Source organism: Panthera pardus, unplaced genomic scaffold (assembly GCF_024362965.1).
Source record: "Panthera pardus isolate Hobbes unplaced genomic scaffold, ASM2436296v1 HiC_scaffold_16, whole genome shotgun sequence".
Taxonomy (NCBI): Eukaryota; Metazoa; Chordata; class Mammalia; order Carnivora; family Felidae; genus Panthera; species Panthera pardus.
The window spans coordinates 885,560-909,669 of NW_026526721.1; the positions used below are offsets into that span (position 1 = coordinate 885,560).

Consider the following 24,110-nt stretch of genomic DNA (forward strand, 5'->3'; position numbering starts at 1 on the left):
ACTGTGAGGTCATGACCCGACCTGAAGTCAAGAGTCGGACGCTTAACCAGTTGAGCCACCCAGGCACCCCTGAAAATCTCTCACATTTAATTGGTCTCTTGACACAATTTTCTTTCTTGCTTTTTTTTAATGTTCATTTAGTTTTGTGTGTGTGTGTGTGTGTGTGTGTGTGTGAGAGAGAGAGAGAGAGAGAGAGCGCGTGAGCAGGGGAGGCGCAGAGAGAGGAGACACACAATCAGAAGCGGGCTCCAGGCTCCGAGCTATCAGCACAGAGCCCGACGTGGGGCTGGAACTCACAAACTGCAAGATCATGACCTGAGCTGAAGTCGGATGCTTAACCAACTGAGCCACTCGGGGGCCCCGAAAATACACTTTCACGTGCACTTTTTCTCCATACGGTGGAACTGTCCGTGGCAGGTTTCCCTAACCACTTCCAAAGCACGCGCACCATAAAGAGACTCCCGAGGCCCTCCCCACCCCAACCCCAGGCAACCACTAATCTGTTCCACGTTCATGTAATCCACCATTTTGTCATTCCGAGAGCTCTGTGTGACTCAACTCAAACAAACGTAACCTTTTGAGATCGCGGATGCTCTCGAGGTTGCCAGGGTTCGCACAGCTGCACTCGCTCCGATTAGATGCCGAGCGGTCTGCTGCATGGCTGTTCCACGATTTGTGTATCCAGTCACCCCATGAAGGACATCTGGGTTGCTTCCGGTGTTTGTCAATTACAGATAAAGCAGCTGGGAGTAATGTTGTGCACGTGTCTGTGTGAACGTAAGTTTTCATTTTTCTGTGATAAGCACCCAGAATTGTGATCATTGGATCACACGTCAAGTGTATGTTTAGCCCGATAAGAAACTGCCATACTGTGGGCCAGAGTGGCCGCACCGTTTCCCGTGCCCGCAGTGGGACAGCCCAGCTGCTCCGCGTCCTCGCCTGAACTGGGGGCTGTTGGCGTTTTTACTTTAGCCAGTTTGACGGGCGGCCGTGATACCGCCTTGCGGTTCAACCTGCTTTCTCTTACAGCTACCGACGTTGACCCTCTATTCACGTGCTCGTTTCCCATCCACTCACCCTGTTTGGAAAAGTGCCTGCTCAGGTCTTTTGTCCATTTTCTATCTGGAGAGCTTGCTTTCTTGCGGTAGAGTCTGAAGCGTTCCCTGTACATTGTGGATTCACGCCCTTTGTTGCATTGTCACTTACAAAGATCCTCCGCACTTCTGATTTGTCTTCTCGCTTTTGACAGGGTTGTTCACAGAGCAAACGTTTTTAATTGTGACAAAGGTCAATTACTCAATTTTATCTTTTACAGATGTGCCTCTTTCTCCTATATTTTCTCCTAAAGAGTATAGAGTTTTACATTTTACATTCAGGCACTTGATCCATTTCGTTAATTTTTGTACACGCTGTGTTTAAGGCAAGGGCTTTTTTGTTTTGTTTTGTTATTTCTATATAGATATCCAATTGTTTCAATACCATTTATGAAAAGACTACCCTTTCTGTATAAAATTGCTTTATTACCATTGTCCATACTCAGGTGGGTGTTCCCCGGGACCCTGGGGGGCTTCACTGATGTACGTGCCTAACTACCCGCCAACATCACCATGTCCTGATGACTGCTAGTGTCACCGTGTCTTAAAATTACTCCAAATTATTCTTTCTCAAAATTCTCTTGGGTTAACTAGTTCCTTTGTGTATTCACGAAAATCTTAAAATCAACTTGTTTGTATCTACAAACGCTGCCGCTGGGATTCTGACAGGAACTGCATTAAACCTACAGACCTGTTTGGGAGACATCGCATCTTTATTACGCTGAGCATCGCAGTGTGTGAACGTGAATGCCTGTGACCTGGGTCTTCTCGATTTCTCAGACTGATGTTTTGTGGCTTTCAGTATATGAATCCTGTGCGTGTTTATTAGACATAGAGCCAGTATGTAACTTTTTGGAGTTCCTGTAAATGGTATTGGGTTTTGAATTTGGTTTCTGATTGCTCACTGATGGTCTGTAGAGCAGTATTGTCTTTTGTGTGCTGACTTTTCATTCATAAACAGGTGAACTTGCTTAATGGTTCTAGGAGTTTCGATGTAGGCAATCATGTCATCTGCAAACAGAAGACAGGTTTATTTCTTCCTTCTGAATCTGTCTGCCTTCCATGTCCTTTTCCTGCCATACCAAACTGGCTAAAACTGGTAGCACTGTGCTCAACACAGTGGTGAGAACTAACACCTGTGTTTTGCTAATGATCTTAGGGAGAAGCTTTAGTCTTTCACCATTAACTATAATGTTAGTTGGCAGGTATTAGCTTACTCCATTTTGACCAGAACCAAAACTTCATTCAGTCTTTCATACTGATTAAATTAACAAAATCTGTTTATAACCAGTACCTAGAGATCCCGATATAACAAATTTTCCAGTTATCCTTTTTTATTTATTTTCATTAAAAAGAATTTTTTTTTTTTTAAGTAGACTTCATGCCCAGCACAAGCCCAATGCGGGGCTTGAACTCACGACCCTAAGATCAAGACCTGAGCTGAGATCAAGAGTCAGATGCTTAACTGACTGAGCCACCCAGGAGACCCTCCACCTCCACCAAATCATTCTTTTTGAAAAGAATATTCAACTCAACAGAATTCTAGTAAAACAAATACTGTCACAATAAGATGCAGTAGCACTAACAGAGCCAAAGTCCAAGTGCTTTTACGTACGTAGCCCTGCTCTGGGCTAGAACCGGAGGGGGCCGCTTCCACCTATTTTTATGAGAAAAGCAGGCACACGACGGTGAACAGCGACAAACTCCTTCCAGAGCTCACGCTCCCGACCACCAGACAGACTAGCTTCATGCTGGTCAAACACGAAAACCAAAGACGGCGTTAGTTTCAGACGTGAAGGGAAGAGTCTCATGTCTGAAAGTGGCATGTAACGTCCCCTTGTAAGGCTTTTTCCTTAAAGGATAGACGGATTTGGATCCTGAAGTGGAAGTTTTACGGCTGTGGAATGCACCACAGCAATCGCACTCACCGCCGGCGTCCCACTCGCTCTGACCCGAGACCTCGCTCCCAGAGCAGGAGCAGAGCCCTGCCGGCGAGCCGCCCGCCCGCTGAGGCCACACGGCTGTGGTGTGTGCCAGGCAGGCCGGTCGGCGGTGCGTGGTCCGGGGCTGCACCCAGGGCCTCAGCTGTCTGGAAGGGGCCTCGGGGGCGAGCGCAGACTCGATGTATCGAGTTTAACAGCTCAGCGCCCCGTTGGGCTGCAGGCGGCCAGGACGGCAGAAACCGACAGAGCCTATTAGCTGCTTTCGGCTCCTCGAGAGACTCACAACGCACGTTAGTCCTCGAGGCCATGTAGGGAGGGGAGGTCTCTGGAATGCAACTCTCTTGCCAGTCCCGGTTAACACTGGAAAGACGTCCAGGGCTTATGCAACCCTGACATCAGTGAACATTCTACATGGCCTGCTGGCTCGTCACTCAGGCGTCTAGAGAGACAAAGGTGATGGGGCTGGGGAGCCTGCTCGCCTTCTCTCCCCGCTCGAGCGGCCACGGCGCGTCGGCCTCACGTCTAGAATCACGCAAAGCTTTTCTCTTTCGGCAACGTGTGGGCTTCATCCAGGGATGGCGAGACGTCTCAGGCCTACCTTGGAGGACAGTGCCCGGGACCCGGGGTACGGCCCACCTCAGAGTATCTTGTACAAATGTTCCCGTTGCCAACTACGTATTCCAAGATTAATGACATCTTTGCCGTGAGGACAGGGCAGGACTCCCTGAGACCCGTGTCTGGTCCTGTCTCTGACATCCCACCCGCCCTGCAGCGCAGAGCTGTGTGTGAACTTGACCCCCCGGGGCCACGGCTGACAGAGCCCTGGCTTCTCTGCACATCTAGCACCCGTCTTCTCTTCCCACAGACCCTCTGGCCACAGTGGGAGGCCTACGGCAACCGGCCATTCCACCAGACTCCCAGTTCTTGCCGCTGCCCGGTGCACGGGGCGGGACGAGGGCGCACGGTCCTTGAGTGCCTCTCAGTGCGATGAAGAAGCCAGAGGACAGACTGGGCCAGCCGGCCAGCCAAAAGGTTGAAGATCGACATTCGACCCCTACCTCACCCCTCAGGTGTACGTTCCACATAGGTCAGGGATCCAAAGGTTCCTCTTGTGGATAGAAAGGACAGCTCCTTATGGCTTCAGGGTCCATGAGACGTGAAGCCGGAGAAGCTGGGGAACGGTCCCACGCTTCCACTGCACGTCCCTCCCTCCTGCCCTTGCCGTGATCCGGGATGTCACCTGGCCCGCTGCTGGCAGATGTCTCAGACCGCAGGGAGAAGCGGGCCTGGGCAAATCGGGCCCGGAGCAGCTGGAGACAATGGCAGAAACACATGGAGCCCCCCCTCTTGAGCGGCTTGACGGCTCAGCACTCTCCAGGCGCCAGTCGAGGAACGACCCCGCTTCCTGACGTCCTGTGACTCAGTCCACTGGACAACAGCAGGGACAGAGCTAAGCGTACTGACCCCACAGACTCTCAAGGATGGCAACATGATGCCTGACCCGATTACTGAGGTGTCTGTAGTGATGTCCCACTGGGACATCACGAGAAGCCAGGTGTGGGGAATAGCGCAGGGGTGGGGATGCCCTGAAGTGGCTGGGGGCATTTTTTTCCTTTTTTTAATGTTTTATTTATTTCTGAGTAAGAGAGAGTGAGAGAGAGAGAGAGAGAGAGAGGGAACAAGCGGGGGAGGGGCAGAGAGGGGGACACGTGAAGTGGCTCCACGCTGACAGTGGTGAGCTGGATGCGGGGCTTGAACTCATGAACCACGAGATCATGACCTAAGCTGAAATCGGACACTCGACCGACAGAGCCACCCAGGCGCCCAGAAATGAATTTTCTAAAAAAAGATACGATTTACAAGAACATAAAAAAAAAAAAAAAGTCAGTTGGGATACATCTAACAAAAGGTGTGTGAATCATCTGTGTAGAATCTATAAAGTATTATTAACAGATATTAAAGAAAACCCGAGAATCAGAAAATATACCATGCCCATAGGCTCAAACACTCATTACTTAATGTTAATGTTAATTCTCCCCAAATCGATCTGCAGATTCAATTCTATAGACAAGCTGGTTTTGAAATATGTGAAAAATTCATCAGGCCAAGAGCAGCTACAACTTTCCTTAAGAAAAATAACAAAATGAGAAGTCCTATTTACAAGAAAGAGCAATTTAGCCCGGGTGGCAGGGGCACGGGAGACACAGCAGAGTCTGGACTCTCAGGGAGCAGAGAGAGCACAGTCCCCCTAGTACACACGCCCTGTCGACAGATAAACTCCAGGGGCTGCGTCCCTCAATGAGACCACACAGGACACCAGCTGTGTGAGTGTGGAGAAGGACAGAAGGCTTAAGAGACACGAAGAGCTCAAGCAGGTAAACAAAGGCTGACAGGATGGGCCACGTCAGAATCAGTTTGTCAACAGACAGGAGAGAGAAGAGGGGCCCACGATGGGGGAGAAGATATTTGTAATTCATTTAACCACTCAAGGCTCCCATCCAGAAAACACTTCCGAATTGCTCACGGAAAATCGGGCACGTCCCAAGTGGCTCACAACAACATCAGACGGCAATGGGTGCCATCGGTCACGAGCCAAGTACAGATTGCAGTCACGGTGTGGCACCGGCACGGCAGGAACTCACACAACACAACTCAAACCCTAATTCCAAGAGATGGTGAGCGTGAGACCGCCGGGGGGCTCGGCCACTGCCCCCCACACTCACACCCCCCACCGGAAGCGTAGAAGCTGGTCCCACCCGGGGGGCCGGCCACACGCATCTGGTCAGCCAGAGGTTCTAACTAATGTTCTGATCAAATGTTAACAGACAGAACCAGAAACATACAAAGACTGGTAACACGTACCACCTTAATGAGATTTATTCTTGGGATGTGTGTAACTTACTATCAGGAATTCTGTTCACAGAATAAATTCGCGGAGGAACAGCACAAACAGTTAAAAGCACACCCGACGCTCCTGGCATCTTCAGGGCCGGGCACAGCCCTGCCCACAGCCTTGCAGGGAAGGCGCATCTCTGTTTCCCAGGGCGGGTCGGCGGTCGGGGGTCGAGGGAGGAGCCTGCAGCTCACAGTGGGAAGCAGGCAACCCCGACCCCAAGGGCGTCCTCCTCCAGGCCTGTTTCTCAGCAGGTGCCGGAAAGGCCATCAGTAAAGTTCCAGAGCCGCCAGGACCAGGGGACGCAGGGACAGGGGCAGCAGCTCAGGGAAGGTAAAGGTCATTCATCCCTAGAAACTCCAATCTGCGTTTTCATGACCGTTTTTTACTGGGGAGGAGGCAGGCCATGGAGCTCTTAATTCCCGCCTTTATTACAACAAAGTGGCAATTCATACCAAGAACCGCGAGAATCTGGGAGGGATGAATGTCAGATAAAAACAACAAAAGAAAAAGTGCAGTGAGGACCATCCTCTCTTCTGTCAGGTCCCAGGCTCTGGGGACGGGAGCCGGTCCTGGGAATCGCTGTCTCCCAGAGTCCCAACATGAGGACAGGTCACAAGTGGCCCCGAAGGGTCAGGTGCGGTGGCGGCCGCCCCTCATCTTTCTGATCCTGGTTGGGGTCAGGGACCCCTCGCCCGCTCCAAAGCAGTGTCCTGGGATGCAGGGGTGAGGCAGACCGAGCTGGCAGGAAGGGTGGGGGAAGCACCTGTACGGGCCACAGGAGCAAACCTCAGAGGGGGAGCTCAGAGCCACCTCTGCAGCCTTGGCCCCACGGAGAGGGGGATCTTCTTACCTGAGGGGGCCCTGAGAGACAAGCAGGTGCCCAGCCCGGTCCAGGGCACCAGCTCTGCCTCGAGCTGTCCGGGGCCCCTTTCCTCGGCAGGAGTCTTCCCGGGGTGCACAGGTGCAGGGTCCTCCTTATGGTGAGGGCTGGCTGCTCTTCCCCCAAAGGACCTAGGTCGCCTCAGCCTCCAGAATAAGAGAGCTCACGGGCACAGAGATGGAACAGCACCACTAACAGAATCGCCAATTGTATGGCACGCAGATGGGACACAAGGCCAGAGGCTTCGAGCGACGTGTCCACGGTCACAGGGCGGGTGGGGATGCGCCGGCAGCCAGAGGCAGCCTGGCCCACCGTGCCATGTGCAGCAGGAGGCCCGGGGCCTGGTGGCCCGGCCTGGTCACCGCAGGGCTCAGCAGCATCCGGCCAGCTCACGGCTTTTCTGGGCCCAGCCGGTCCTGGCGTGGCTGCCCCGTGAAGCAGGCAGTGCGTTCATGAGGTCCGGGTGGGCACCGGCTCCCCTGCGCCAGCCCTGAGCCCCCCGCGGCCATGCTGGCAGGTCTCCTGGATGCACGGATGGAAGTTGTTAGAGGATCCATCCAGGGGCACCTGGGTGGCTTAGGCGGTTAAGCGTCCGACTTCGGCTCAGGTCATGATCTCACGATTAGTGGATTCAAGCCCCGCAACAGGCTCTGTGCCGACAGCTCAGAGCCTGGACCCTACTCTGGACTCCGTGTCTCCCTCTTTCTCTGCCCCTTCCCTGCTCGTGACCTGTCTCTCTCAAAAATAAATAAAAATATTAAAAAAAAAAAAAAAGAGGATCCATCCGGCAGCACAGGCAAAACCACTGATTGCTCTCAACTATGTTGAAAAATTAGCTAAAATTAGCTAATCTCTTTCAATGTCTTAATATTTTAATAACATCATTATGATGCTGAGAAAGGGCACCTGCTAAAAATAAAATACTGTAATTTTTTAAAAAAAGATATAAGTGAAAGCAACTAAAACCATTAAGAGTCTTCTCAAATGAAGGGAAAGAAACTTGGGGGAAAAGAGGAAACGCTGAAGACAACACTCGTGGTAAAAGTCTACAGGAATAAAAACGAGGTAAGAGAAAATGGGCAACACAGGAGCTAAAAGCAGACAAGCTCGACACAGACACAGGAGGCAGCACCAGAGAACTAAAAATTAAACAAAAATAAGTTCAGGGGGAGAAAGGGAACTTAGTTAGAAAACTAAATTTTTAGACCAGAAAACTCAAGTTTAAAGGATGACTAAAACGTACAGAAAACCAGACTGAAAACCTACAGAGACTGTGAGTTGGAAGCTGAACCTAGTACAGCTGACCCGAGAGCGTCTTTGATGAACCCCGGGAGGCAGGGGTGCCGAGGACGCGTGTGAAAGGTCCAGCTGCGGATTCAGGGCACAGGCGGCCGGGGACAGGCTCTGGGGGGCACACAGGCTCACACTGTGGTCTGGCCGCTGGAGCCCCCTCCCACATCCCCTGCTGGGGGAGCTGCCTGCCCACGGAGGCGGCCTGCCGAGTGTCCTGGGAGCCCAAGGGAGGAGTGGGATGGATCAGGGGACAGCAAGGTGGTGCCAGTGGGAGGCCTGCCCCCACGAACCCCTCGCTGTGCTGAGGGGTCTGCACTTGTAAACGTGTCCCACGCTGCAGGGGCCTACAGAGGGCTGCCCCTGGGGGGGTCCCCTCCCTCTGCCAGACTCCCCCTGTGGGTGGAGGAGCTGAAAATGCCCCCTGGGCACCTGAGTGGTCTTGGCCGTGTGCAGGGGCCGGGGGTAGCCTGAGCAGCAGGATGGGGGTGGGGGCAGCGAGGCCACAAGCTTCCCGAGGCAGTGACCGTGGGCATCCCTCCCCCTGGCTGATGCTACTGATGAGCCTTAATCCCCTGGATTTCAATCCCTGATGGCCCCTTAATCCCGCAAACCTGCAGCCGCCTGTGTGCACGCATACATACACACACACACACACACACACGTGGGGGAGGGGCAGAGAGAGGGGGAGACAGAATCCCAAGCAGGCTCTGTGCTGTCAGCACAGAGCCCGACACGGGGCTCGAACTCAGGAACAGTGAGATCATGACCTGAGCTGAAATCAAGAGCCAGATGCTCAACCAACTAAGCCCCCCAAGCACCCCAGCTTTCATTTCAGGGCGTGTCAGAGAAAGACATGGTCACGTGCGGTCTCTCACCTTGGTGGTCCCACCTGCCCAAACACAAAGCTGGATTTACGGCTCCGTGCACAGACACAGCACAGGCAGACCCAACAGAGCAACCAGAGTGGGCTGCCGAGGGAGCCAAGTCTGTGTCACGTGAGCTTTGTCTTCCAGGGACTCTAACAGAGCCTGACATTTAATGGAGAGGTTCCCGGTGAGCTGCCAGAGCTGACCCGGCACCCGTGGGTCTCCTGGCAGGACACAGCTGAGGCAGGAGCCCAGGCTCAAGTGAGGACACGCTGCTCCAGGCTTCCTCCTGGCTCAGCCGAGGCGTCCCATCGTGGGCCGGGTCTTTGCACACACAGGGGTCACAGAAAGGGGACGGGGGGCTCTGGCGATGCCCAGACACCAGGCGGGTGCTTCATCGTGCGTCTGGAACCCAGCCAGGTGGCCGTTCCGGAGGCAGATGCCGTGGACACAGCCAGGGGACGGGTCAGCGGGAGTGTCCCCCGGCCCCGCCCCCTCCCTCCTCCAACCCGGCCTGAGGCAGGGGCTCAGAAAGTCACAGATATACATCTCCCGGTCACCTGGGCCACTGACTTCTCAAAGATTTGACTGTAACAGCAGCAGCATCCTTTTCAGAACCAGTAAAAAGGACGAAATCAAGAGGCAACAAATGCCAGCAGAGCTGGTGGGCCGGGGTGTGAGTGGGTGTGATAGAGCAGGGCCCCTCGGGCTCCGACACAAGCAGACAGAGGGGACAGAGTGACCCTGAACGCCCTGCCCACCGAAGGACCCTTTCCTTAGCATTTCCAGACACACACTACCTTCTGTTTTGCGTAAATGTCACACCGTGTGTGCTCTGTGACTGATTTTTAAATGCAGGTGTAACTCACAGGTATGAAAATGCACCAATTGTAAGTGCACGCGTTGCTTTTCACACACACACACACCTACCCACGTGACCACCACTTCACAGCATGGAACATTCCAGACCTGAGGAGAGGCGCCTCTGGCCGTGCCCTGCAGCCCTCACCAGCCCACCCGGCACCACTGGCTGCCGTCCACACGGCGCCTTCACTGTTCTTCGAGCCCACAGGGACCCCACGCTCTGTGGGCGGCTTTGCTCACACAGAACAACATCCCCAAGACCCGTCTGCACTGTTGAAAGCCACAGTCGGGTTCTCCCCAGGACGCCAGGGGCCAACGTGGGCACTCGTGCTGGCCCTTCTCCGGTTTGGGGCTGAGGGACAAGTCGGTGCAGGGACACGGGCCCCGCTTGGGGGCGTGCACGGGGCTGCCTCAGACCTCGCCCGGCACCCGACAGGCCTCCACGTGGGACGACGCCTCCCTTTCATGTCTACGCAGTGCCCAGCGTCCTGGCCACGGGCGCCCAGGGCCCTTTCCTCCCTGACAAACACCGCACACACGTCTGCGGTGACAGACTCCCGGAGGAAGGCGTCGTCTGTCTGCATAGACGCCGGCACGCCACCCTCCTGCGGGCTGCCCTGCCCGTCATCGCGGACGCTCGCCGTGCTCCCGGGCTGTGTTTCTTCAGAAGCACACAGGTATCTCTCCGCGGCTGCGGCCCCCATCCCGAGTGGTCCCTGTCACATCTGTGGCTTTCTACCGGGCTGCTCCTGTCCCCCTGCAGGCCAGGCGTGTGCGGGTGCCACGTGAGCGCGCCCCCTCCGCTTGCGGCGGCGGGATGTGTGTTTTGCCGAAGGTGCCCGGCCTGAAAGAGACTTTAAAAAACTTGACCTTCCTGGTTTTGTTCCCTTTGGCTTCTTAGGCCCTCTCAAACACACTGGTGTCGGTGTAACGTCAAGTCCAAAAGTGGTGTATTTTTAGAATAAATACCTAACCCAACGCGATTTATTGACCAGTCCATCCATCCCTCGATTCAAATGCCACTTTCATGAAAGCAGAACAGAACGAGCCCCCTCCCTCCGGCTGTGTCCCCGCCCACCTGTTGGTGTCTGACAGGCTCACTACCTGCACCCGGGAGTATGTTTTCATACAGACGGGTTTCCCGTTTCCACTTTTGGGTTCTTTTGGATGTTTTTAATGATGCCCCTTCGCCTCCACACTTTGGTAGGGGGGCTGCCTGCTCAGGGGAGGGGCCCCAGGCGGGGGGGTGGGGCGGTGGATGTGCACGGCTGGCTCACGAGCTGGCCATCCTCAGTGTCTCTGGAGCTCATCCCCCGCCTCGGGCCACACCCCTGGAGAAGCTGGCCGTGACGGCTCCCGGGGTCGCCCGGCCAGCCAGCAGGCGAGGGTGTGCCGAGGCCTCTGCTTGGCAGTGGGGTCTTGCCGCATGGCAGAGGCACGGACAGAACAGGCCCCGTGAGACCTCAGCACAGTACTGACCTGCACACCAGGGGTGCACGCCACACAGGACAGGAAGCTGCACCGAGGGGCTCCCCACAGGCGGGCCTGGCTCCTGTCTGACTTGACAGATCACGAGACCCCTGAGCTCTGGAACCCAGGCGCTCGGCTAGGACACTCTCACCCTCCGACCTGGCCGCGTCCACGGGTCACTCACTGTACCGGTCGTGCCACGTGACCACTGTCCACACATTCACTGGTACCAGTGGCTCTCATGCCCACATGGATGTCTGCATTGCTGGAAGGTTTGGTAAATCGCAGCCTGGGCTCACCTGGGGTCTGGACAGATGGCCGGGGCAAGGCGTGGCTAAGAACCTGAGTCTCCAGAGAGTTCTTAGGTGAAGGTGATGACGGTCCAGGACCTTCTCCGACAACCACTGACTGCACTGCACTGTTCATTAAAATAACGCAGCCGATGCTCTGGGAGAAGGAAACCCAGGGCTTCCCCCCCGCAGGCACGCCACACACACACACACGGGCTCTGCCCACGGACCGCTCTGGAGGCCTGCTGGTCCTCAGTGCCCTGACCTCCGAAGCCCCCACCTCAGCCAGAATGGAGATGTCTTTCCACAGCCTCTAGCTGTGGGGCACGCGGGACTCCAAATCTTCCCTGAGGCTTCTGTGCTCGACGGGTGGATTTCTGCCTCCCTAGGTGGAGCCGGGCCCTCACAGACACGGGACGTGTCCCAGGCAGACCAAGCACTGCAGGCCAGCCAGGCCCAACGCCAGCGCGGCCCTTGCCGTTCCCACATGAAGGAAGGCCAAGGCGCCGAGTGTGCTGGGCAGACGTCCCCTTGCCCACTGTATGTTCTCCTCCCGGGTGGGCGGGAGAGAGAAGGGCATGTCCAGTGCGGGACCGCGTGGACGGATCTGGAGCACCACACCTTACTGCTTTGCGTTAGGACGCTCTTCTGAGAAGTACAAAGGGACACACACAGCCTTGTCGCTTCTGCGTTGTTATATTTACGTTATTTCTGGAAAAACAATCATCTCCCCCTCCGGTAAGTAAGGGAAAATAAACATCCCATAACATTAGTCAGAATGTTGGTTTTATTTCTAGAGATAGTTCTCATTTTTTCCTGAAGGCGATAAACTGGGGAGGGGAGGTATGATTTTATAATTTCATTAACGTGACATACACGCTCGTCACCCTCACGCCTCTTAGTCTGGCTCCCACCCAAGATGACCATGCGCGCACGACCCCTCATCATGGGAAGGCACACCAGCAGGACAGGAAAAACGAGGCTGTTAAAACAGGGGTACCAATGTGCATGGGGCTTTCCCCAGGCATAAAGGAAGCATTTATAATCACAGATAGTAAGAACTTTGGAGGGGCGCCTGGGTGGCTCAGATGGTTAAGCGCCCGACTCTGGGTCCGGTCATGATCTCACGGTTCGTGGGTTTAAGCCCTGCATTGGGCTCTGTGTTGACAGCTCGGAGCCTGGGGCCTGCTTCAGATTCTGTGTCTCCTCCTCTCTCTGCTCCTCCTCTGCTTGTGCTCTGTCTGTCTCTCTCTCCCTCTCAAAAATAAACAAATGTTAAAAAAATTCTTAAAAAACTTTTGAAAATTTCTGCCCTATCTTAATGAAAAAGCAGAAAACTTTCTCTTTCTTCAAGACTGCAAAATGGATAAGAGAGAGCTTTTTAGAAATATTACAGGACAGTTGTTCGAAGGCTGCGGGTGAGAGGAAATGGGTATCATCCTACGCTGAAGAACTACTTTCACGAAGGGAAAAGCTTCTCTTGTCACCCTGGGTACAACTGGCGTTTTTACCTCTAACAGTAGAGTAACTCATAATCCACACTTCTGTGAGCTTAGCCACGCGCCCACGTGTCCTGGCAAGCTACTTAAAATACAAGTTTTAAATATTTTATCTCAGAAAGGTAAAAAGCTTTTCTCCTGCAGAACATCCTCAAATCAAATACCATCATGACTTTGCTTCTGAAAGTCTATTCTGGAAGCATCTTCCTCCAGCAAACCTGAAGAGGAGTGTGTCTTTGTCTATGGCTCCAGAGGTCAGCCCGCTGCACAGACACCACAAACACTTTAGAGCCCACTCATGACCTGCCACAACATGCCCGTCAGAAGGATCCTGAGCTACCGGGTATTTCGGCTCATTTACAGGACAGCTAAGAACTGTTCGTCGTTTGTAAGCCCTAAAACTCCTGTTAGCTTTACAAACACGTTGAAACTATTACACATTGCACATCTGCTTTCTCACGAAGGACTCACACGCTGAGCTCCCACACACAAGAGAATGATGCCATCTCTCAACGTAAGTAATGAGCTCTAAAAGCGCATGTTGTCCGTACACGGAAGGCATACGCGGATTAACCTGGTTCTGGTACGTGGATTCCACGGTGCCTTCGCACTGACGGAAGCCAGCAGCTCACTTGCTCAGCGCGGAGGCTGAAGTCCGCACGCAAAGGTGCCGGCCGCACTGAGAGTGCGGGGCCGGAGACCGCGGGGCGCCCAGCATGTGCGCGGGAGCCCTAGTCCTACACCTGGCCCCAGAGTCACCGAGGGCTGTAAAATCGCACCATCCGTCTTTCTACATGGTGACACTTTAACGTTATGAACAGTTGACCTTGATCCCTACAGAGGAGCCCCGGTTTTAAAAAGGAACCTAAAGTGAGTACCGTCGCCCGGACGTCTGGAATGACTGCAGATAGGACACCGGTTCCACTTTGTCCGTCCCAGGGAAAGCGCTGGACCGGCCACAGCAGGCCCTCCTAACACCTCCCGGCGACCTGTGCGCGCCCCGCTACTTGACACACGGCCTGTTCTCCCCGGCCACAGTGGCCTCCCCGGGCCCCAGCACGCCTTACCTCAGAACAAAGCGGCTCTGGGAGGTCGAGAGGGGCCGGCCGGATGCAGCTATCAGACAGATGGCCACTCTCCTCGTCTAGAGAAGATGAAATGCTAAAGGAGAAAAACCAGAGCGGGTTTTGTCCTCACCAAAGGAGGCTACAAATCCCATTGGCCTCAGGTTGGAAACCTCGTGACATGGGACCGGGCACATGTGACCTACTTTCGCCCAACTCCCCTCACTCCGTTGGAGGGGTGCACCCGGCACTGATGTGCTGTCATTTCAATGACTCCTTCCCCACACAGGGGCCAGTGCACAAGTGTGCGCGCCTGCAGGCCACGGACCTCGGCAGCCGCTCCGGGAGGAAGGCGTGGGCGGGGCCGCAGTGATGGAAATGCAGCTCCCGGGCCCCGAGCTGTCGCTGCCGCTCTCAGCCGTCCGCTGCTTTCGGCCCCGCACGGAGCCGGTCCCGCCGACACACACACACACACACACACACACACTGGGTCCCGGAGCTGCACGATGAGGTGCCCGAGGCGGCGCCAACCGCCGATTCTCTCCTTTCCCCATTTTTTTTCTTTGTCACCTGGAGCTGCCGGGTCCAGGCCTGAAAAGCCAGCCGCACGCATAAGCTTGGAAATGCTGGTGAGCGCTGCGTGTCCCGGAGAGCCATCCCGACGGCGGGCTCCGGTGTGGGCGGCACCGGCAGGACGGCTGACTCGGCCCGCGAGAGGTGGCTGGTCGTCCGTCCACCCGCCCGAACGGGCACCGAGCAGGAGAAAGCCACCCTCGGTCCACCTTGTACTTATCGCCGTAACTCACCACCTCACGTGAAATCAGATGCGGACACGTGATAAAAACACAGATGCAGGGAGGAACCGCTGGCTATGAAGACAGGTGGGGGGCTCTCCAAGCCACACAGGGGCACGGGAAGTGGAGGCCTGCGGGTCCTACTGACCAAGGTCAGCCTGATTGTACAGCACGGGGAAGAAACTTAAAGGCGGCACAAATATCGGTATGCTCACTACAGACAAAGATAGAAAATGCATTTCTGCAAAAAATCACCTGTAATATCATGACTCAGGGAGACCACCTGATGGTGGGACACTTCGAGGTCCGCCTAGTCAGACTTTTCTCTAGTACGTGTGCGCCACCGTATTTTTACAAAAATAGGACCAAACCACCCACATGCATCCTGTTTTTCTCATTTAACATTACATATGAAATATTTTTATGTCAATATATTTAAATCTACATAACCGCGATCATACTCCCGTGGTATTCTCACTATTCTTATCACGCATAACATCTTACACACTTGTATGTAGAAGAGGGTAACCAGTCCGCAATGCCTGTATTCCCAGGTTGTGAGCTGTCGTACTAAAGAATGTCCTCACAATAATCTTCGGGTGGACCTCTTTCTGCCCCTCTCGTATTTCCTTGGAGAACACAGTTACAGATGTAATTCCCGGGTGGAAGGACACATGTGCTTGAAGCTAGGCACGAAGTGGCAAGCCGGCCGTGACAGGGACCGTTCCTGTGCTCCACCCCTCCCCCCCCCCACCCCAGGCGGGCTCTGTCATCAGGGCCCCAAGGAGCACGGAGTCCCGGGGATGTCAACCGCTTGCGGCCAAGCGAGGAGGGTGCTGAAAGCCAGCACGGCCCTTGCTGCGTATCTGGCGCCGCTGGCTAATTCCCGCCTTGCAGCAGGTCCCCGTCCAGGACTGTCCTTACTCCCTGACGGACGGGGAAAGAGCAGCACGGTCACACCCGGCTTGCTCCCGGTCACAAGGCTCAGGCCATCAAAACAGGCTCTTGCCCACCGGGTGGCCGACGGGGGTCAAGTGCCGCTGAGAGCCGGGGTGGGGGGTAGGGACTGAACGCTGGCTGGGGGTCGGCCCGGGTCAGGCCTTGGACCTTGCCAGGCAGGTCTGGTGCACGGTGAGCAAGTGGTGACGGCCAGGCCAGCTGTTCCGTCCGGGGCACAGAGAGGTGGGTGGTCGTCATGAGCAGGCAAACTGCCAAGGGGAGTGCCTGTCTGGTGTGCGTAGGAAGCGGAGAGAGCCCGGATGGAAAGGAAGCGGTACGAAGGAGGGACACAAAGGACCAGGGTCACCAGCCACAGAGAAGGAGCTGAGGGTGTGGGGGCCACAGAGGAGAAGAGGGGGTCCAGCCTAGAGGTCCAGAGAAACCAAGGGACAGGGGCACCCCGGCTGCCAGGGGCAGAAGTGAGGATGTGACCTCGGGCAGTTTCCGGGTGGAGGGCGCGTGGCAAATGGGACGGGGGTTGAGGGTTGAGACCCCCCTGCTCGCACCACATCTCCCTGGAGTCGGCCAGCCGTGGGCACCCCGCGGGTTCGGGTTCACCGGGACGCGTTGGGCTCAGGGGCCAGTCACCTCCCGGATGGCCATGTGTTTTCTGTTTTAATGGATTCCACCTGCTGCGTCTGCAGCCACGGCCCGTGCCTGACATGGGGTCAGAGGTCCAGACCATCTAGCACACGGGTCGGTGGCAAGCATGGCCAGGCAGAGGGCAGGGCCCATCCGCACGAGCTGGAAAGGAGGCAGACAGCCCTGTGGGGGCCCCCCCGGCTCCCAGCTTTGGTGAGAGCCTGGTGCTGCTATTGGCCTGTCCTCCACAGAACCCCGGTCGGCCCTGGCTCTAGTTTACATAACTGGCCTCGCTCTTGACCACAGCCCGGGACACACCAATTGTGACAAAGGAGGTTTCTCATCCGGCTCGCATCCAAACCCAGCAGAGTTCAAGTCCACTGTGACCAGTCACTGACATTCAGCCCGACCGGACACCTGGAAGGTTAAATGGTCTTAACCGCCCTCAGTGGGAAGCACGAAAGAGAAGAGCAAAACGACACAGGACACAGGCTTACAGAATTGGGTCACGGGATTAAAATGCTGAGCTGCAATTAAAAAACAAACAAATTCAGACAGACAACATGTGGGCAGGGCAGAGAGAAGCTGGTACCGAGAACAATGAAAACATTCGGAAAGTCGGTGAAGAGCTCAGTGTCCCTTACTATTAAGTTGTGACATTCACAAAACGCTCGTGTTTCTTTGACAGCCACCTGGGAGGTACGTTAACTCAGAGCCTATATAATGTTTGTGTCGTGAATCTGGATTAATAAATCACACAGCTTAAAGATTTTCGATGGCCACCTCTGTGTCTCTGGGTCAGTAAAGCACACTGGAATGTATCCTCGAGGCCTCGGCAAAGCCCGTGTAACATCAACACACGGATGAATAAACTACAACCGGCTTGGGGTGACCAAGGCACGTGCGCCATGGAAGGAACCCAAGGCCTCGATCTGAGGCCGGAGAAAGCCCGTCCTGCAGGCTCAGAACCCGTAAGGCCGGTCTGAGAGTACCTGGACCTCAGGGTGCTGGAGTACACAGGGGCACAGAGCACACATGCTCTCGCACCTGTGCACACACCCCTACGCTCCTGTCTACATGCACACCCGCTCTGCGCACATGCACACCCACCCACGCCCCCACGCCGCCTACGCGCTCCTACACGCACACACACGTGCGTACCCGTGCGCTCCTGCACCCGTGCGCACATGCCCCTACCCCTGTCACACACACACCTGCCCGTGCACACCCACACCCAGGGTGCCGCACGCTCTCGCACACGGAGGGGCCGTCGTAGGGCCGGGCTCGCGTGCAGTGCTCGGCACGGGGGCCTGGCACGTGGCTCGCATTCGTTTATGACACAAATAAACAAAGTGACAACAGACCCAGCTCTTTAGAGTCCCCACCCGGCCTTCTTTACAGAGTGGTGGCAGGAGGGCCGGGAGGGGTCAAAGCAGGGAACACTTAGGGGAACATAGTTCTCAGGGTTCCTGCACTCCTCCTACATTCAAGAGAAAAAGCTATGGACAAATGCTCTGCCTCAGCTTAGACTGCTTCTTCAAACTCCACCTCAGGGCTCAGCCAGGAAAGCTGTTCCTACACGAAGAGGGTCAAACACGCACCGCCTCACTGCTCTCGAGGCCGAGTCTGACCTTGTTACCTGCGTTCCCGGTACACTGACAGACGGGCAGGCGAAACATATCTGCGGTCACTCACCTTCCCCCATAAGCAGGCTCTAAGAGTCAGAGCAGGTCCATAGACAGCAAGTGCTCAGACTTACTGTGACTTAGAGCATCACAGCTGGAGCTGGTGACAGGCAGGGCTGACTCGTCCGAGGCTCACCTACCTGAAACACAGAACACGAGCACGTGAGTGTGCACAGTCATGACCTTGCCCGTTAGGACCGAGCTTCCACAGACCTGTCTCTTGCACTTGACAGAGCAGTAGACGTGTCTTAAGCATTCAAGTAGAAGGCACGTGCGAGAAACGGGGACGAAACGCCCGGGAGAACGTATCCTGGGAACACTGCCCTATCCACCCCCAATGAGGCAGCTCTGAACATGAGGAGGCTTCCGTTTTATAAATGAGAAGTCCAAAATAAGCTATTTGGTAAAACTATACCAGCTTTTGAGCACGTAAACGAAACAGTCCACCTTCCACTGACAACGTCTGGTCCCGTTCTCTCCCTCTCCCTCCCGCAACACTGATTTACGAACATTCACGAAATTGCACATTAGCTGAAACGCACTGCTGGCTTTCACCCTCACAGGAAGTGTGCTCATCCGTCGGGGCACACACTCTCGTCCAGGCAGAACTGCTTTCCTCACCACCAGTGTTTTTCCAGACAGCCTCAGTTTCACCTGGCTCTAAGTTTCCTGAATTTTTACTTTCTGAATTCACTTTGGTTGCCCAAACTGGGAATCTAATCCTTAGTCACAAGTAGCTATTTTCATACTTAATCCTCTTTGCTGTGTTATAACTCTATCCCATAGGTGTATATTTTGACCTCCCTGAATTATTGTGATAAACATCTTAAAAGGCTTATTTATAACAGCATCCAACACTTGGAATTGTGAGGTCATGGCACCAAAAAAAAATTAGAAACCTATGTTCAAGGTCTTTGCTATTCTCTAAGTCAATCGGGCAACCACTTTAGGCAATAAACCACAGCACTGAGTGACTGTCTTCCAAGCTCAAAGGTCCTATCTGTGCAGAACACTGACGTTCAAAACAAAACAAACTGGAAAACACCAAATGCAAGGAAATTCCATGAAAAGTACTGTTGAATAAGAACCTGCGTCTTCCATATGGGCACAGAGCGCTCTCAGTTGGAATGACACTCACACATGAGTGCAGGAAAAGGTTCAGTGTGTTACTGATTGGACGGCCAGAGAGGCCGTGTCTGCCGAGTTAGGTCTTAAGGTCAGTCGGTGGGAATTGATCAGAAAGCACTGGAAGTATTTAAACAGAGATGCCATGACAATTCAATGGGGGAAACAATGGTCTTTGCAACATGTGGTGCTGGGACAACTGGACGCCCACATGCAAAGAACGAACCTCACAACACATACAAACATTGAGTCAAAATGGACCAAAGACCCAGGCTTAGGTGCTAAAACTACAACGCTTAGAAGAAAACCTCGGGAAAAATCTTTATGACATTGGATTGGGCAATCCCAGGTGTGATTACAACACCAAAAAGCACAGCAACAATGACAAAACACAGATAAATCGGACTCCACCAAAATTAAGAACGTTTGTGCATGAAAGGGGACTAACGAGAGAGAGAGAATACAACCAGCAGAACAGGAGGAAATCTTGCAAATCATGTATCAGAGAAGAGATTACTATCCAGACCACAGACAGAACTCCTGCAACTCAACAACAAATACATTTTTTTTAACGTGCAAGGATTTGAGTATGTATGTGTCTAAGGAAGATGGACAGACGGCCAGATCAGCACGTGATGCTCCACCTCATTAGTCACTAGGAAAATGCACAGCGAGGTCCACTTCATACCCACTAGGATAGCAGTGCCGGTAAGAATGGTAGCAGTGATGACATCAATAATAATGAGGAGGAGGAGGAGGAGGATGGGGAGGAGGAGGAGGAGGAGGGGAGGAAGGGGGAGGAGGAGGAGGAAGAGGAGGGGAGGAAGGGGGAGGAGGAGGAGGAAGAGGAGGAGGAGGAGGAGGAAGAGGGGGAGGAGGAGGAGGAGGAAGAGGGGGAGGAGAAAGAGGAGGAAGAGGGGGAGGAGGAGGATGGGGAGGAGGGGGGAGGATGAGGGGAGGGAGGAGGAAGGAGGAGGAGGAGGATGGGGAGGAGAAAAAGGGAGAAGGAGGATGGGGAGGAGGAGGAGGAGGAGGAAGGGAGGAGGAGGATGGAGAGGAGGGGGGAGGAAGTGGAGGAGGAAGAAGAGGAGGAAGAGGGGGAGGAGGAAGAGGGGGAAGAGAAGAGGAGGGGAGGAGGAGGAGGAAGAAGGGGGAGGAGGAGGAAGGGGGAGGAGGAGGAGGGGAGGGGGAGGAGGGGGAAGGGGGAGGAGGAGGGGGAGGAGGGAGGAGGCAGGGAGGAGGAGGGAGGAGGAGGCAGGGAGGAGGCAGGGAGGAGGAGGCAGGGAGGAGGAGGAAGGGGGAGGAGGAGGGGGAGGGGGGGAAGGGGGAGGAGGAGGGGGAGGAGGGGAAGGGGGAGGAGGAGGAGGAGGAGGGAGGAGGAGGCGGGGAGGAGGAGGAAGGGGGAGGAGGAGGGGGAGGAGGGAGGAGGAGGCGGGGAGGAGGAGGAAGGGGGAGGAGGAGGGGGAGGAGGGGAAGGGGGAGGAGGAGGGGGAGGAGGGAGGAGGAGGCAGGGAGGAGGAGAGGGCAGGAAACAGGAAATCACAAGTGTCAGCCAGGATGTGGAGAAACCAGACCCTTTGTTCTATGCTGGCGGAAACAGAAAATGGTGCAGCCATGTTCAACATAGAGTTACCGTATGACCCGGCGATTCCACTCCTAATGAGAGTGAGTCTCATTTCACGAGAAATGAAAAGGTGTTCACCCAAAAACGCGTACATGAGTGTGCACAGCAGCAATATTCATAATAGCCAAAGAGTGGAAACAGCCCAAATGCCCATCGGCGGATGAATGGATAGACACGATGTGGTCTGGCCACACAGTGGAATATCATTCAGCCACACAAAAAGGAATGAAGCCTTCATAACACAACAGGGGTGAACCTGGAAAACGTGATGCTGAGTGAGAGGAGCCAGGCACAGAAAGCCGCACCCTGGACACCCCCATGCAGATGAGGTGTCCACAGAGACAGGGCGCAGACTCACGGTTCCTAGGGCTGAGGAAGGAGGGGCATAGGGCCAGTGATGTGACTAGTGATGTGTACGGGGCTTCCTCGGGGGCGATGAAGTGTGCGGTCGTCAGACAGCGGTGATCACTGCGCACCTGGTGAATATACTAGAAACGGCTAAAATGTACACTTCAAAAGTGTGGATTTTATGATATGTGAATTATGTTCAATTAAAAAAAACCAAAGGCAATATATACTCAAAAGTTTAAAAAACAGCAGTGAAAGAAACCTCTCACGAAACGTGCAGAACGTGTCTACCTCCGCTCTTACAGAAAGTGCACGTAAATAACACTCGCAAAATCAAAAGGCACAAACTCGTAAGGACCGAAAAATCAGGAGAAGAGAGGACAACCGACATGAGCTGTCAACACAACACTGGAATCTGGAAAGTGGATGAAAACGTGGTAAATAATGTGGCTAAGCCAGGAAAGCTGAAACCCAAGCCATGAGGAATTCATGCAGGAGTCTAGAATGGCTCCAAAGGCAAATCGTGGCTACAAGGTAAGAGCTGCAGGCAGGTGTAAAAACAAGGGGGATGATCGAACTTTTCTGGAAGGAGGCGTCAGGCCCCCAGAAATCCTCTGGCTCTCCTCTTTCACGACAACTGGAGGACTCCCCTCTGCAGAGGGGACCATCAGGATACAGACCCAACCACAAGCAGGTCTGAAGACAGTGAGAGGCCACATGAAAACCGGGAGAAACAGATGGGAGGAGAACTCCTGCCCCCTCCCCACAGCGGCTCTCGGAATTCCAGCAGGCGGGTGAGCAGGGGGTAAGGCACATGCAAGCAGCAGAGACAGCGCCTCTGATAACGACGCAATAAAACCAGAAATCAGTGACCTTTACCCAAAGGACATCCCATCCGCAATTCACATCGTTTTAGGGAACTAGTCTAAATTCGTATCTAACTTCATACGTAAAGGGAACCAGCCTATCAAGGTAGAGAGCCCTGAAATGTCCCTAGGTTGGTAAGAAACACAGGGGGACCAGAAATCTCTGAAGTGGTGTGACAAACAGCCCCATTCATGCAGTGACCCACTTCTCCCGACGTCACAGCACTCAGGGAGCCGGGACACCAGGCATTCCGTGGAGTTCCACAGAAATCCAGGAGGAAACACGCTGCAGTTGCCCGTCCAAAACACAGCCGGCGTTGGGAGGGAGGGAGCCGGGGGTGCCGTGAGGGACGTGCCTCCTGTCACCTCCACGCCTTCCCTCCGGAACGACCCACTTAGCAACAACGGAAGCCAGGGTCTTACTGAGCAGGCCGCCACAACAAATCAGCTTCAGAGGCCGAGTGCCGCCGGGCGTCCCTGGCCTCCCGGGCACCGAGCAGACAGCAGCAGCCCGTTCAGCCGCACACTCCACACGTGCACACACACTCACACGCACTCGCACACACGTGCACTGGGGCTAATCAGCTCACGCTGCTGTCTGTGCTCAGAGAAGGGACTGGGCTTCTCCAGAAGGCGACGTCAGACTCTTAAGAGGCAAAGTGCTCTCCTCCCTTCCTCCCTGCCCACTGGCCTCCACCGCGCTGGCCTCTTGTCGGCAGCAGGAGTGTGGGAGAGGGTGAGGAGGGGACAGGGAGGAGGGCGGGAGTGGAGGACACACCAGGAACCACCCTGGGAGGGGGGTTGAGGCCACTGAAAGAATGGGGGGGGGTCTGGGGAAGATGGGGGTGTGTGCGGGCTGTGAGACAAAAAGAGGCAAATCAGACAAAAACGATAAACCCCGAAGTTTTCACACAAGCAGCCTGGCCCTCTGTGGCCCACAGACCGGAGGGGAAGAGGGACAGGAGAAAAGCCGGGAGAAAGTTCAGGAGGCTCAGCCAGATGCAGCCAGAGATAACGTGGGAGTCCACGTGAGAGGGGAAGCCCTCAGACGCCAGGAGGGCCCAGAAATGGGGGTTCAGTCTGACGGGGAACCCAAGCGGACCCGCAAGCTGCCTCTCTCACAGGTGCCAGCGCCCCAGCAGCTGTGCCGAGATCGGGTGAGGTCGCACTAGGGACGCGGAGCACGGGACTCGGACGCGCGCTGTGTGTGCCTGTCACCCCGCGCCCCGCGCCCGGAGGCTGTGCGCTCTCCCGAAGCTCTCGGGGAACAAAACAAAACTTGGCGATGCTCTAACTCACGGGGCAGGTTTCAACAAATTTTGAAGATGCGGAATCCACAGACTGTGCTCTCCACCCACGAGGCAATTACATTAGAAATCATTAGCAAAGGATAGCTTTATAATACCTCTGGACCCAACATTTTTTAAAAAGCTTCTGAATAATAAATGGATGGAGTGAACCAATGAGATTAGAAAATAACTAGACCAATAAACTCGCTGCACGCCAAACATTGTGGCAAGTGGCTACAGTAGGATTTACGGAAAAACTTGTGGCCTTAAAGGCCTATATTAAGAATAAAATCAAACATTACGGAGTAAAAAATCCAGCTTAATTTAGAAAATAGGAGGGGCACCTGGGTGGCTCAGTTGGTTAAGCTCTGACTCTTGATTTCAGCTCAGGTCAGGCTCTCCTGGTTCATGTTCCAGCCCATGTCAGCACAGAGCCTACTTGGGATTCTCTCTCTCTCCATCTCTGCCCCTCCCCTGCTCTTTCTCTCTCTTTCTCTGTCTCTGTCTCTCCCTCAAAATAAATAAAGTAAATGTTAAAAAAAAGAATTTAGAAAATAATAGAAAGTACCCACAGGAAGTAGAAAGAAGGTAATAACAAAGAATAGATCAGAAGTTAAGACAAGATATGAGCCAATTGAG

General features: G+C 54.4%; 1 protein-coding gene across 20 annotated transcripts in view; it reads right to left on the reverse strand.

The window, feature by feature from the left end:
- PCBP3 (poly(rC) binding protein 3) overlaps positions 1–24,110 on the reverse strand; it is a 273,850-nt gene that overhangs the window by 49,545 nt on the left and 200,195 nt on the right. For 16 of the 20 annotated variants that reach the window (XM_053902949.1, XM_053902948.1, XM_053902941.1 and 13 more), the window contains one exon: positions 18,230–18,359. In XM_053902949.1, coding sequence (XP_053758924.1) covers positions 18,230–18,239 — 10 coding nt within the window. In that variant the 5' untranslated portion in view covers positions 18,240–18,359. Of the gene's footprint in view, positions 1–14,162; positions 14,263–18,229; positions 18,360–24,110 lie in introns of those variants that run through there. The other 4 variants (XM_019434668.2, XM_053902945.1, XM_053902944.1 and 1 more) reach the window with 2 other exon arrangements.